The sequence below is a fragment of the Perca fluviatilis genome, chromosome 7, assembly GCF_010015445.1.
Source record: "Perca fluviatilis chromosome 7, GENO_Pfluv_1.0, whole genome shotgun sequence".
Taxonomy (NCBI): domain Eukaryota; kingdom Metazoa; phylum Chordata; class Actinopteri; order Perciformes; family Percidae; genus Perca; species Perca fluviatilis.
The window spans coordinates 28,563,485-28,576,881 of record NC_053118.1 but is presented as its reverse complement, the minus strand read 5'-3'; the positions used below and the strand labels follow the sequence as shown (position 1 = coordinate 28,576,881).

The window sequence follows — 13,397 nt, the reverse complement described above, 5'->3', positions numbered from 1 at the left end:
AAGTCAGAATTAAATACTGGAGATTTGTTTTTAAACCTGAGCAAATCTACAAAATGTAGTGGTATGTAATGCAATGAGCTAGGTATAATGGGGTTTTGAGCATGTTAACACACTCCAAGCCAAAACAGGTTAAAAATGCAGTTCCCTGTGCATGTAAACAAAGCTTTTGTCAACCAGCTATTCTGACTCAGATTTGCCTTTTATTAAGACATTGCTCTGTTGACTTAATGATGGATATGCTGGCCAGCATTCTTAAATTGCCTGTATGCACAAAGTCAATAACCACTTCCTGTCTTTGAATGCCTCACAGTTTTTATTTATTTTTTATTAAATTTTTTTGAAAAAGTAGAAATATCAAATATGCCTTACCTAATCTTTTGTCACAGTGTGTTGTAAAGCAAATTTGTCCTATACTTTGTTGTGATCATAATTATCATTATGGAGATTTTTTTTTTCTACACATACTGTATGATTGACACAATAATCAAGATCAGGGTTTTGCACTGTTACTTAATGACAGTAGGATTTCTGCAATGATGTAGTTTGCTTGCTCTTTTATTTTAAACAAGTCTTTCATGCCTCAAGCAAATTCATCTGTCTTCAGTTCCACGCAAACATAAATAAAATAAAAACAATACGAACTGGAAACAGTTGATTATTGATAGAAAACAAACTGTGAACTGTCTGTTTCTCATGCTGTCTCTTTTCTTTCTTTTGAAAAGCAACATCACCATAATGAAACGTTGTGCCGTGCTCTTTTTTACTTTTTTAGTTTTACTTCTTTGGTTAAGTGAACAAAGCTAAATCACAAAAATGGTTGAATACATCTCTTAGATAAGGTGAGGCTGCTTTCCCGATTAAAAGCAGAGAAGGGGAAGGAAAAGAGAAAGTGTCAATTATGAGCAGAGTCCCTCAGCAGATATCACTGTGGAGAAAAAAAAAATAAGGCAGAGAGGGGTAAAACAACTTGTATCTTATAAATGTATTTTTGAGTGGAATAATAATTATCTAATGTATCCGTGTTGTTGTTGAGCTGTTCATATAGCCACTTGTGTTACAATATTATGTATAGTACAGTACATTGTTTTGTCTTATAGATGTGAAGGAAGTTAAAATTACTGGGAACACAAGTGTGAAGGAAAGTGAGACTGAATCTGATCAGATTTACAGTGGTACAAGTTTCCCTCCATCTCTCATCATATGGACGAAATCCCCCGACAATAACATACAAAAATGGAACCAAAATGAATCTGCAGAGCGACCCTGACACCTTCCTGCAACAAGAATGTAGAATGGACACTTTGGTCATCTCTAACATGACAACAGACGATTCTGGACTATAAACATCTGAACAACACCCTGATGGAAACAGTTGATGTAACAGTGATATGTAAGTACATTGTACAACTGTTATAATACAGACCATTTCCTGTAGAATTTTCCTCTTTTCTTTTCTTTTTTCTAAACCTTCTAAATTGATCCTGATTAACATCCACAGCTCCGCACCTTTAGTTTATAATGGAAATGTCAAAGTCCTTGGGCCTATGGAGGCATTGGGAAGGCTTCTAGGTGGTTCTCAGCCAGAGCCACACGTTTAGAATAGTCTTGCTTGCCTGATCTATCTCCACAGCGCTGTAAGGTCCCACTTAGATGGTAAATGCTATACATTTTCTTTTTTTTGTAAAACTTTACAACCATTCCCCGAAAGACCCAAGCAGGCCTGCCTTGTTGCACAATGCACATTTTCTTCAAAACTTGCCATTTTCAGCAAATAGTTTGTCGATGTTTCCAGGGACATCCAGTGGAAGATCCAGCGGTGTCGGATGTTCCGGCAATAATCTGGTAAATGACTTGCCGTTGATCCAGACTATGTTTAGAATAATGAAATAACTAAAGCTCTGTATACTATACAGTTGGAAAATTGTTAGACTTTGGGGCCCTCCAGTGGCAGTATTAAAAAGAGAATCATGCATGTTTTAATTAAAACCTATGATTTAAATAAATACTTTTATCTGCAGGTATTTGATTGACTTAAACAGTGACGGGAGCTGACTAATGAATAAACTAATGACTATCTTTGACAATTGACCATCATTATTTAACTGGCACTGCAGATATTAACCAGTTATGCAGACCATTCACATGCATGCACATCCTACTATGCACATACAGTAATGTATAATGTATTACAATGTAGGATAGTTGGTAGATAAGTATGTTTGTTTTGTTAAGATGACAAGCTTTTCTTAAGCACATAAACGGTACTTCCCCTTTCTCAAAGCGTCTTACTCCTTCACAGTCGTGAACATGCTCTAAAAAAATTGTTAAAACTGCACATTAACAATGTGATATAAATATATATATATATATATATATTGCGCAAAGAGGGGAAGAAGTACAAAAGAAAAAGGAAGAGTCAGTTCAGAGCAGAGACACTCAGCAGATACCACTGTGGAGAGAAGAGAGCAGCAAAAGCGGTAAAACACAACATGTACCTTATTTTTAAAATATCTTTTTACAAGTAATTTTTCCCTTAAATCCCTTTAAGAATTCCTTGCTTATTAATTAAAGTGTGTATTTAATTAGGATTGGGTTAGGGGAGATTTCCATGTAGAGCTGCTACAATTAGTACTTAGCAGCTATATGGAACATACACTCACCTAAAGGATTATTAGGAACACCTGTAAGATTTCTTGTTAATGCAATTATCTAATCAACCAATCACATGACAGCTGCTTCAATGCATTTAGGGGTGTCGTCCAAGTCTAGACAATCTCCTGAAATCTACTGAATGTCAGAATGGGAACGAAAGGTGATCTAAGCAATTTTGAGTGTGGCATGGTTGTTGGTGCCAGACGGGCTGGTCTGAGTATTTCACAATCTGCTCAATTACTGGGATTTTCATGCACAACCATTTCTATGGATTACAAAGTATGGTCTGAAAAAGGAAAAACATCCAGTATGCTGCAGTCCTGGGGGGGGGTGATAGAAGATCAACTTTGACTCAAATAACCACTTGTTACAACCGAGTTGACGCAAAAGCAAAGCATTTGTGAAGCCACAACACACACAACCTTGAGGCGGATGGGCTACACCAGCAGAAGACCCCACCGGGTACCACTCATCTCCACTAAAAATAGAAAAAAGGGGGCTACAGTTTGCACGAGCTCACCAAAATTGGACAGTTGAAGACTGTAAAAATATTGATTGGTCTGATGAGTCTCGATTTCTGTTGAGACATTCAGATGGTAGAGTCAGAATTTGGCTTAAACAGAAAGAGAACATGGATCCGTCATGCCTTGTTACCACTGGGCAGGCTGGTGGTGGTGGTGTAATGGTGTGGGGGATGTTTTCTTGGGCATCGTTTAAATGCCACAGCCTACCTGAGCATTGTTTCTGACCATGTCCATCCCTTTATGACCACCATGTACCCATCCTCTGATGGCTACTTCCAGCAGGATAATGCACCATGTCACAAAGCTTGAATCATTTCAAATTGGTTTCTTGAACATGACAATGAGTTCACCGTACTAAAATGGCCCCCAGAGTCACCAGATCTCAACCCAATAGAACATCCTTGGGATGTGGTGGAACGGGAGCTTCGTGCCCTGGATGTCCATCCCACAAATCTCCATCAACTGCAGGATGCTATCCTATCAATATGGGCCAACATTTCTAAAGAATGCTTCCAGCACCTTATTGAGTCAAAACCACGAAGAATTAAGGCAGTTCTGAAGGCGAAAGGGGGTCAAACACAGTATTAGTAGGGTGTTCCTAATAATCCTTTAGGTGAGTGTATATTACAAAGTGCTTTATAAATACAACTCCCGAGGGACTCACAACCTTGAGGAAGATTAAACCATGTTTATTATTGTGATGACAGAAAAGGTGAACATGCAAGATCCTGTATTTAAATCTGTCCTGTCAGTGTTTCTTGTCCAGTTTCATCAACTGAAACATTTAAATTTTTACAATGTTTGTGCCTCTAAAAGGAAAAGAAACAGACTGTGCCAATCATTGAATCAGGATGCTTGTTCTCATCATGACGACTCTGCTCTTCTCTGTGGGACGCAGCAAGACTGACACAGGTATGCATCTTTAATATATTGTTGTTGTGATGCCAACATTAAAGATATCAATAATTTGCCATGATTAATGTCCTCATAGTGTTCCTCTCAGCATCTATTGACTCACTTGGAAACGGATAAATAATGAATAGTTATGTAATCGACTATTGTTTACCAACAATATTATGGATAAAGAAATCTATTAATGCTTAACTTCTGTTATGTTGTATGTTTACGCTGCTGACAACAGCAGTTTTAAAAACAAACAAAAAAGGCAGTAGTAGTCTTTATCATAATTTATTAATTATGGTGTATTGTCAAGATGTAAATATCCTCTGTCCCTTTTTTTCTTTCACTGTTTACATTCAACAGTAGCATCAGTGGGGGGAACAGAATTCTGTGATAATAGATTCTGTATCACTCTTAGTGAAGGAGAAATAAGAGCAGAGGCTGGACTCTGTGTTGTGATACCGTGTACTTTCACCACCAGTTATTACTTTACACCCCAACATATAGTTTGGTACAAATGTGAACCATCCAAACCAAAATGTGGTGATTCAGACATCATATTCCACACTAACAAGAACAACAACAGAACTCAGTCTTCAGAGTTCAAAGGACGAGTGTCACTGTTGGAGCCTGATGTGAGACGGAGGAACTGCAGCATCATCGTCAATGACCTCACTGAGTCAGACTCTGGATCATATCAGCTCAGAGTTAATGGTTACCTGAATGGGATGAAAGATGGATTTACATTCTCTCCAAGAACAACTGTCTCTGTTAAAGGTATGAAGAGCTACAACAACTATAAACGATGACAATGTTCATTATATTTTTTACTTATTACCCCATTGAAATGTTTAACAAATTATCTTATTATTGTAGTCCAAATTTAAGTGAGTGATGACCTGTAAGCTGCTCTCCTGATTCCGCTCATGGACTGCTCTCCCTTTAGGTCTGACCCAGAAGCCCACAGTGATGAATCCTCCTCTGACAGAGGGACAGCAGAGCACACTGAGCTGCACTGCTCCTGGTCTCTGCTCTGGATCTGTTCCTAAAATCAGCTGGACGTGGAGAGGAGCAGGAGAGAAGGACTCTCACATCACAGGAAACATCACTGCTTTCAGGACTGAGAATCTGACTGCTGTCACTCAGAGACACAGCTCAACCCTGACCTTGAACTCTTCAGCTGAACACCAAGGCACCAATGTCAGCTGTAAGGTCAGCTTCACCATCAACATCACTACAGAGGAGACTGTCACTCTGAATGTGACCTGTAAGTAAAACATACTGTACTTTATTCTCACTTCATCTAAAATGTTTGTTTGGAGAAATGTGTGCTCTCATGTAATTTTGGATGTTTTCTTTCTAAACTGTGTAGGATTTAACAGCATGTTCTTGCAGGAAGGTTTGGAATTTAGGGGCGCTAAACTCTAATGTATATTAATACAGTCTTTGATTTCGTCTCATAGATGTAAAGGAAGTTAAAGTCACTGGGAATACAAGTGTGAAGGAGGGTGAGAGTCTGATTCTGAGCTGCAGTGTTGAAAGTTTCCCTCCATCTCTCATCAAGTGGTATACATCTTCTGACAGAAACATGCAAAACGGAACAGAAACAAACCTTCAACACGACATTTTAGCTGACCTGCTGAACGAAACTGAGACCTTCCTGCAGGAAAACATTAAAATGGAGACTTTGGTCATCTCTAAAATGACAACTACAAATTCTGGACAGTACATCTGCATTGCAAATCATCTGAACAACACCCTGGTGAAAAAAGTTGATGTAACAGTGATATGTAAGTACATTGAACAACTGTACATTTCCTGTAGTATTTTACTCTTTCTTTTAACTAGGGAACTGAACCTATTAACTCTGTTTAGAGCAGAGAACAACCTTAAATAGCTGTCCAAATTCATCCTGAATAACTTTCACAGCTCTGCACCTTTTTAGTTAATAATGGAAATACATTTTTTTTTTTTTTGGACCTATAGAGGCATTGGCGTGCCGGTAGTTCTTATCCTCACCAGAGCCACATTTTTTAAATAATTAAATAATGAACGAGTTTTGCGTTCTCCAGTGGCACTGGGCAATGCGTGAATGCAAAAACATTTACACTGTCTTTATATGTGTGTATATTATGTATATCACATATTCCATACTATAAATGACACACACTGCTGTATATATTTTATGTAGGCTACATTGTATTTATTATTCAAACTCATACATATATAACTGCATTTATTTGTAGCACTTCTAAAATGACACGACAGTACCTCAAGAATTTTTTTTGTGTTGTATTTGCACTACACTAACTGCATGCATGTATATGACAGATATTCCCACACTTTATGTATATGGTCTATAATATTGTATATATTGTAATGTATGTAAGGACTTGGTCTTCCATATTCTCTAAATTACTTAAATGTATTCTGTCATACATTTAATTTGAAAAAAATCTTTTATCGGTTTCCGAACCCTTTAAGGTATTTTAACTTCAAATAACTTGTTTAAAATGTTCTTCACAGATAAGAGGAAATGTGTAATCACTGGGGACACAACTGTTAAGGAGGGAGATGCTCTGAATCTGACCTGCAGTGTTGAAAGTTTCCCTCCGTCTCACATCACATGGACTGTACTGGGTTCCAACACAAACCTACACATTGGACCTGATACTCACCTGCAGAACAACACTGGATCAGCCACACTCGTCATCCCTAACGTGACGGCGGAATATTCTGGACAGTACATCTGTACAGCACAACACCTGAACACAACTGTGGCTGCATATGCTGACGTAACTGTGACTTGTAAGTAGACTCTACTAATCTTTCTGAAACGAAAATGTACGTTCACGTTTCACACCATCAGCATTTAGTTGGGATGTTGGGATTCTGCTTGTGTGTTTACAGGGTTTTCAACAGTCTTAAAAAACTCTGGATGTGAGGTTCAGTCGGAGGTTCTGACCTGCGTGTGCATCAGTGAGGGGTTTCCTTTACCCACCATCACATGGCCGCTGTTGAAGAACCATGCTGAGTACTCTGTCATCACCACGGTGTCACACGACACAGTCAACAGCACCGTCACCCTAACTGTAAAAGACCACAGCAACACTTCTGTTGAGTGTGTCAGCAGCAATTAAAATGGAGAAGTAAAAGCAAACCTCATCATCCAATTAAAGATGTCAGAACAACCGGGTACGTGATTATAACCACATCACTTGAGCTACTGTAGACCTTTAGTTTATATCATCTTTAGTACCTCATTTCTTCTTGTGGCCTTTGTGTTATGCACTATACAGGATTTACCCTATTATACTTTATCGACAGGAATAGATAGGTCAAACTGCAAACAGCCAACCACAAATAGTCAATAAACAAAGCATCAGGCTGTCTTTGAGATTTCACATGAACAACGGTTAAAGTTACTCAGGCTACCGAAGAATACCATAATTCCTCCATTTAATTAGGCCTAAGCAACGCACCCCAAGCTTCCATCCTTAACAAACAGCCATGTATATGGACTATTCCAGTCTCTCCACTGCTGGCTGTTCCAATTTAATGGGAGAGAGGAGCAAGAGGGGTTAGGATGGTGACCAGCCTCTGACGAGCTGTTACAACCTCCATCTTCAGCCAGAGAGGACATTATTTCTTCAGCTTCTTGCGTTGTCACCATGGTAGGAGGTATGCTAACGGGGCTTGCAGCAGGTCAATCGGTCATGCTATTAACATCATCGCTACGCAATTTCTTAGTAAAACCAAAATTAATTAAACTGCTTTGTTTTCTTTTTGCCATGGCTATATGATGCTGCAGAACTGCAGAATAGATTTCAAGGACTTTGCGCGCCGATGGCCTCCAACATTTATATTTTATCTACAAATCTTTGAGTTAACGTGCTAAACATGAGTTGAATTTGCACTGCAGCGCCGCCACGCCTTGATGCTCGTGACAAGAATAGCATGTATAGTTATCTTTATTGAAGTGAATTAGGCTCAAATTGCTGACATGCATGAATGAATGAATGATATTTTTGCAATATTACACATAATAATCCACGATGATCACATTACACAAAACTGAAATTGCACGTCAAAATGACACATTGTCAATATTTTTAGAGACCCCCCAAAATTTCACAAATCACGTTTTCAGGGGAGCCCATGTCTTCTAAAGGGGAGCCGAGCTCCCCCTGTAGTTCGCACCCTGGTCACACCACACAGTCAACAGCTCCGTCACCCTAACTGTAAAAGATCGCAACACTGTTGTTGAGTGTGTCAGCAGCAATGATATTTGGGAAGCAAAAGAAAACCTCAGCATCATAACTTCAGAGAGGCGAGAAGGTTAACACACACATTACCAATCACTAATATCAATAAGAATGTATTGATAACATGATGTGCGTTGGCATTAATGGAGCAATTTGTTGAGCTGATTAATGAAAATATACATTATGCTGGAAATTGTAAAAAAATAAATAATAAAAAAATAAAAAATCTGATCCAATAGAGTACATCTGAACATTCTTGAATCATTTCAACGGAGGTTTTATATCATTTTTTATATCACTCATTAACAGGTTTGTAAATTGGTTTTGTGTACATAACACCGTGGCCATTTAGTGTACAGCATTAATATGAACACTTGAGACTTGTATCCAAATTGACATCTTGAGACTTGTATTCAAATTACATTATGTCTGCTTTCTAAAAGCAGATGGACCAAGTGCAGTGCTTCCATGGACTGTTGTTGCTGTTGTATCTCTCATTGTGAATGTCATCTGCATTATCCTCTTGATGTTGCTGTGGTATGTTACTAAATTACTTCATCACTTACATCATTTCATGTTTTGCAGGCTCTGTTATTGCAATGGAGACTTTTACATCATGTCTTACTTTTTCTTTTCTCCACAGGAACACACGAAAAAAGGTGAAACCAAACCAAGAGAACAGGACTTACATGTCATTGCGGAAAACCGACCTATCACCAGAGTATGATGTCATTGCCCAACCTCTTAACTAGCTTGTGTCAGCTTCCAGTAAGTGCTGTAGAAGATGGTACTGACATTCTTTTATTCAATGTTTTAGATTTTCTCAATAATACCTTTCTAAGAGTTATTTCAAATATAACTGTAACTTATATTTTGCTTTTTAAAGTATTATTCAGCTTACATTTCAACTTTTATAAGTCCAATAAGCAAGTCTTATTTTGCGATGTCCTGTTTAAATTGTACACCTGTGAGGCTCCTAGGCCTGAAGACCTATTAAGTCCCTTTGGTTGCTGGAATCTGGGGATTGGCTAATAATGATGATTGACACCTGGATGAACTGATTGCTCACATGTCCATAAATAGGAATGCCTGGGCAGTCACTCTTTGTCTCTCCCTCCTCAAAGTTGCTTGGTTTGTTTGGACTTTGGGTTGATTTACTTTTGCATTCTAACATTGCTACACCTTTACACATCCATACACTACACACATTACTGATAAACTGATAGCACATTTAACTTTGTTTATTTAAACATCATCTGTTGTAGCTGGGATCTAAGATTTATCAACCAGTCTAAAGATCTGAAAACGTTATTGTTTGAGTGAAATGTATTTCTATTATATATTTGATAGTAACAGTGTTTATCAGATGTTATTGTTATTGCAACTGTATCTTTAACAATGTCTCTGGAATATATTCTGTAAGACCTAAAAAGATTATTTTTGCACCATGGTGTATCATTGTTTTGGACAATAAAAGCCATTTTCAATTGTAAAGTTGTAGAGATTAAGTTTGTCACATATCACAAACAATGAAAAGTAATTATGGCTACAAATATTTGTCTGAGACTATGTGGCACATTTTATTACCACTCCATTATGAAATAAAATAAAAATCAAAAAAGTTAATGCATAATGAATAAATAATAATGTTCAACTTCAAACAACTGTTGAAGTGTTGTATTCTTTGTTGATGAATGAAGGATTCATAAATGTTGTCAGTGGTAGGGCATCATGCTAGACCTGCAACTTAGACTTGTTCTTCAAAATATAATTTGTTACAGTACAACCCCTTTTAAAAGTGTTGCATGTGTGAACCTGACTGAAAGAAACCAATATGCTATATATACAGTGCCTTGCGAAAGTATTCGGCTCCCTTGAACGTTTCGACCTTTTGCCACATTTCAGGCCTCAAACATAAAGATATAAAACTGTAATTTTTTGTGAAGAATCAACAACAAGTGGGACACAATCATGAAGTGGAACGAAATTCATTGGCTATTTCAAACTTTTTTAACAAATAAAAACTCTGAAAAAGTGGGCGGCAAAATTATTCAGCCCCTTTACTTTCAGTGCAGCAAACTCTCTCCAGAAGTTCAGTGAGGATCTCTGAATGATCCAATGTTGACCTAAATGACTAATGATGATAAATAGAATCCAGCTGTGTGTAATCAAGTCTCCGTATAAATGCACCTGCTCTGTGATAGTCTCAGAGGTCCGTGTAAAGCGCAGAGAGCATCATGAAGAACAAGGAACACACCAGGCAGGTCCGAGATACTGTTGTGGAGAAGTTTAAAGCCGGATTTGGATACAAAAAGATTTCCCAAGCTTTAAACATCCCAAGGAGCACTGTGCAAGCGATAATATTGAAATGGAAGGAGTATCAGACCACTGCAAATCTACGAAGACCCGGCCGTCCCTCTAAACTTTCAGCTCATACAATGAGAAGACTGATCAGAGATGCAGCCAAGAGGCCCATGATCACTCTGGATGAACTGCAGAGATCTACAGCTGAGGTGGGAGACTCTGTCCATAGGACAACAATCAGTCGTATACTGCACAAATCTGGCCTTTATGGAAGAGTGGCAAGAAGAAAGCCATTTCTTAAAGATATCCATAAAAAGTGTCGTTTAAAGTTTGCCAAAAGCCACCTGGGAGACACACCAAACATGTGGAAGAAGGTGCTCTGGTCAGATGAAACCAAAATCGAACTTTTTGGCAACAATGCAAAACGTTATGTTTGGCGTAAAAGCAACACAGCTCATCACCCTGAACACACCATCCCCACTGTCAAACATGGTGGTGGCAGCATCATGGTTTGGGCCTGCTTTTCTTCAGCAGGGACAGGGAAGATGGTTAAAATTGATGGGAAGATGGATGGAACCAAATACAGGACCATTCTGGAAGAAAACCTGATGGAGTCTGCAAAAGACCTGAGACTGGGACAGAGATTTGTCTTCCAACAAGACAATGATCCAAAACATAAAGCAAAATCTACAATAGAATGGTTCACAAATAAACATATCCAGGTGTTAGAATGGCCAAGTCAAAGTCCAGACCTGAATCCAAACGAGAATCTGTGGAAAGAACTGAAAACTGCTGTTCACAAACGCTCTCCATCCAACCTCACTGAGCTCGAGCTGTTTTGCAAGGAGGAATGGGCAAAAATGTCAGTCTCTCGATGTGCAAAACTGATAGAGACATACCCCGCCGCACTTACAGCTGTAATCGCAGCAAAAGGTGGCGCTACAAAGTATTAACTTAAGGGGGCTGAATAATTTTGCACCCCCAATATTTCAGTTTTTATTTGTTTAAAAGGTTTGAAATATCCAATAAATTTCGTTCCACTTCATGATTGTGTCCCACTTGTTGTTGATTCTTCACAAAAAAATACAGTTTTATATCTTTATGTTTGAGGCCTGAAATGTGGCAAAAGGTCGAAAAGTTCAAGGGGGCCGAATACTCGCAAGGCACTGTATATACAGTATATTGTTGTTTTTGTGATTATGCAGTATGTTACAGTGTCTGTCACCTGTCCGTTACAACACAGCATTTCCAACTACAACTCCAATGTTTAGTTTAGTTTATGCAGTTGGTGTGTAATATGCACACATGTTAGTTGATTGTGACTGAATTGTTGACAGTTATTTACTGGCAGCTCAAAGTGTGAAGTGTGTTGACTGTAGTGATGCCATACTTTGCTGAGAACAGTACAGATATTTTACACACACACACACACACACACACACACACACACACACACACACACCCTGGAATATTGCAGAGATTATAGATATTTATTGTATCAGAGCTTGTGTTTATCTATGAAGCATCTTTCCAGAACAGATTTGAACAAACGTAACGGTAAGGCCGGTTACCACTGGCTGCGTGGCATGAGCGTGGCGTTTCTGTTGCGTGTCAGCTGCGTGGATTTTTCTGTCTTTACACACCAGAAACGTGTCTGACTTGGTGCTGCTGCTGCTAGCGTTGTCTGGACACATGGATGTTTCCCATTGATAAAATTAAATACCATGTTAAACATAAATATATACTGATTTGATTACAGCAAAGACAACGTCGGCAGTATTGACGTCAAAATAAGCTACAGAATATTTCGTTCTGTATTGACAAGTGCAATATTAGAAAATCAAAAAAAATTTATTACATTTATATCTACATTTATATCAAAACTTTTCATCAACATGTCATTTATTAATATATATATTTGTGTCTATACGACATATAAACATCTTCCCCTATTCTATTTTGCCTGGAAACGCTTCCAACACGCTTGTGTGTCGCGTGAAAAATAGGCGTTGGTTCTATTTCTAGCAGGCACGAGTTTTCGCTGCGGCTCAAGCCGCGCCTGAGACGTGTGTGTCACGCAGGCAGTGTGTAAGCTCTAACCTGTTAACATGGGAGCCCAAATATAAACGGACACGCCACGCAGCTGACACGCTCGCGCGACACATCCAGTGTGTAACCGGCCTAAAAGTAGGCTATTAGATTAGCCTGCTGGGTAATGTGGTAACCAAATTTAACTATGCAACTATGGAAAAACTGAATGTGCAACATCCTGTATAAAGTTATGTGATGCCAACTGTGGAGTTCCCTTTGTTCAGTTTCATCAACTGAACTTTGCAACTGCATTTTTACTGCACTTTTAGTGTAAAGTTTGTCTTGTAGGGTTGGGTACCGAACACGGTACTTTTACCGGTACTTTTACCGGTACTTTTACCGGTACCGACCGAATCACGTCGGTAGGCTACTACCGACGTATTGGTTCACGTGAAATCAAACAGTGCCAAATTTCGGTACCTGAGAGTAAGCATTCAAATGTTGATTGAGAATTTGGTTGTCAACATTATGAATGAAGCTTTGACCTATTCAGCACCGCCCTAGTCAACATGCAGGCATATAGTAAATGATTGAGACCAAAGAGTCCCCCATGTTTTTTAGTAAAAACAGTTACAATCCACCACATTTAAGTGCAAACAGGAAGTACATACTGAGAATAATACCAAGATCACAGTCGTGCCATATAAGGCAATGTTTAAAT

At 38.6% G+C, this 13,397-nt stretch overlaps 1 protein-coding gene across 1 annotated transcript; it reads left to right on the top strand.

Moving 5' to 3' along the window:
- Positions 1–4,381: 4,381 nt before the first annotated feature.
- On the top strand, positions 4,382–9,928 carry LOC120562553 (sialic acid-binding Ig-like lectin 10; the record flags this gene model as incomplete). Its single annotated transcript, XM_039806295.1, has 7 exons — positions 4,382–4,853; positions 5,023–5,343; positions 5,540–5,866; positions 6,603–6,884; positions 6,987–7,271; positions 8,788–8,878; positions 8,985–9,928. Coding segments are annotated over 5 exons (1,632 nt in total), but the record flags the coding sequence as incomplete, so codon positions are not given.
- Positions 9,929–13,397: the final 3,469 nt, after the last annotated feature.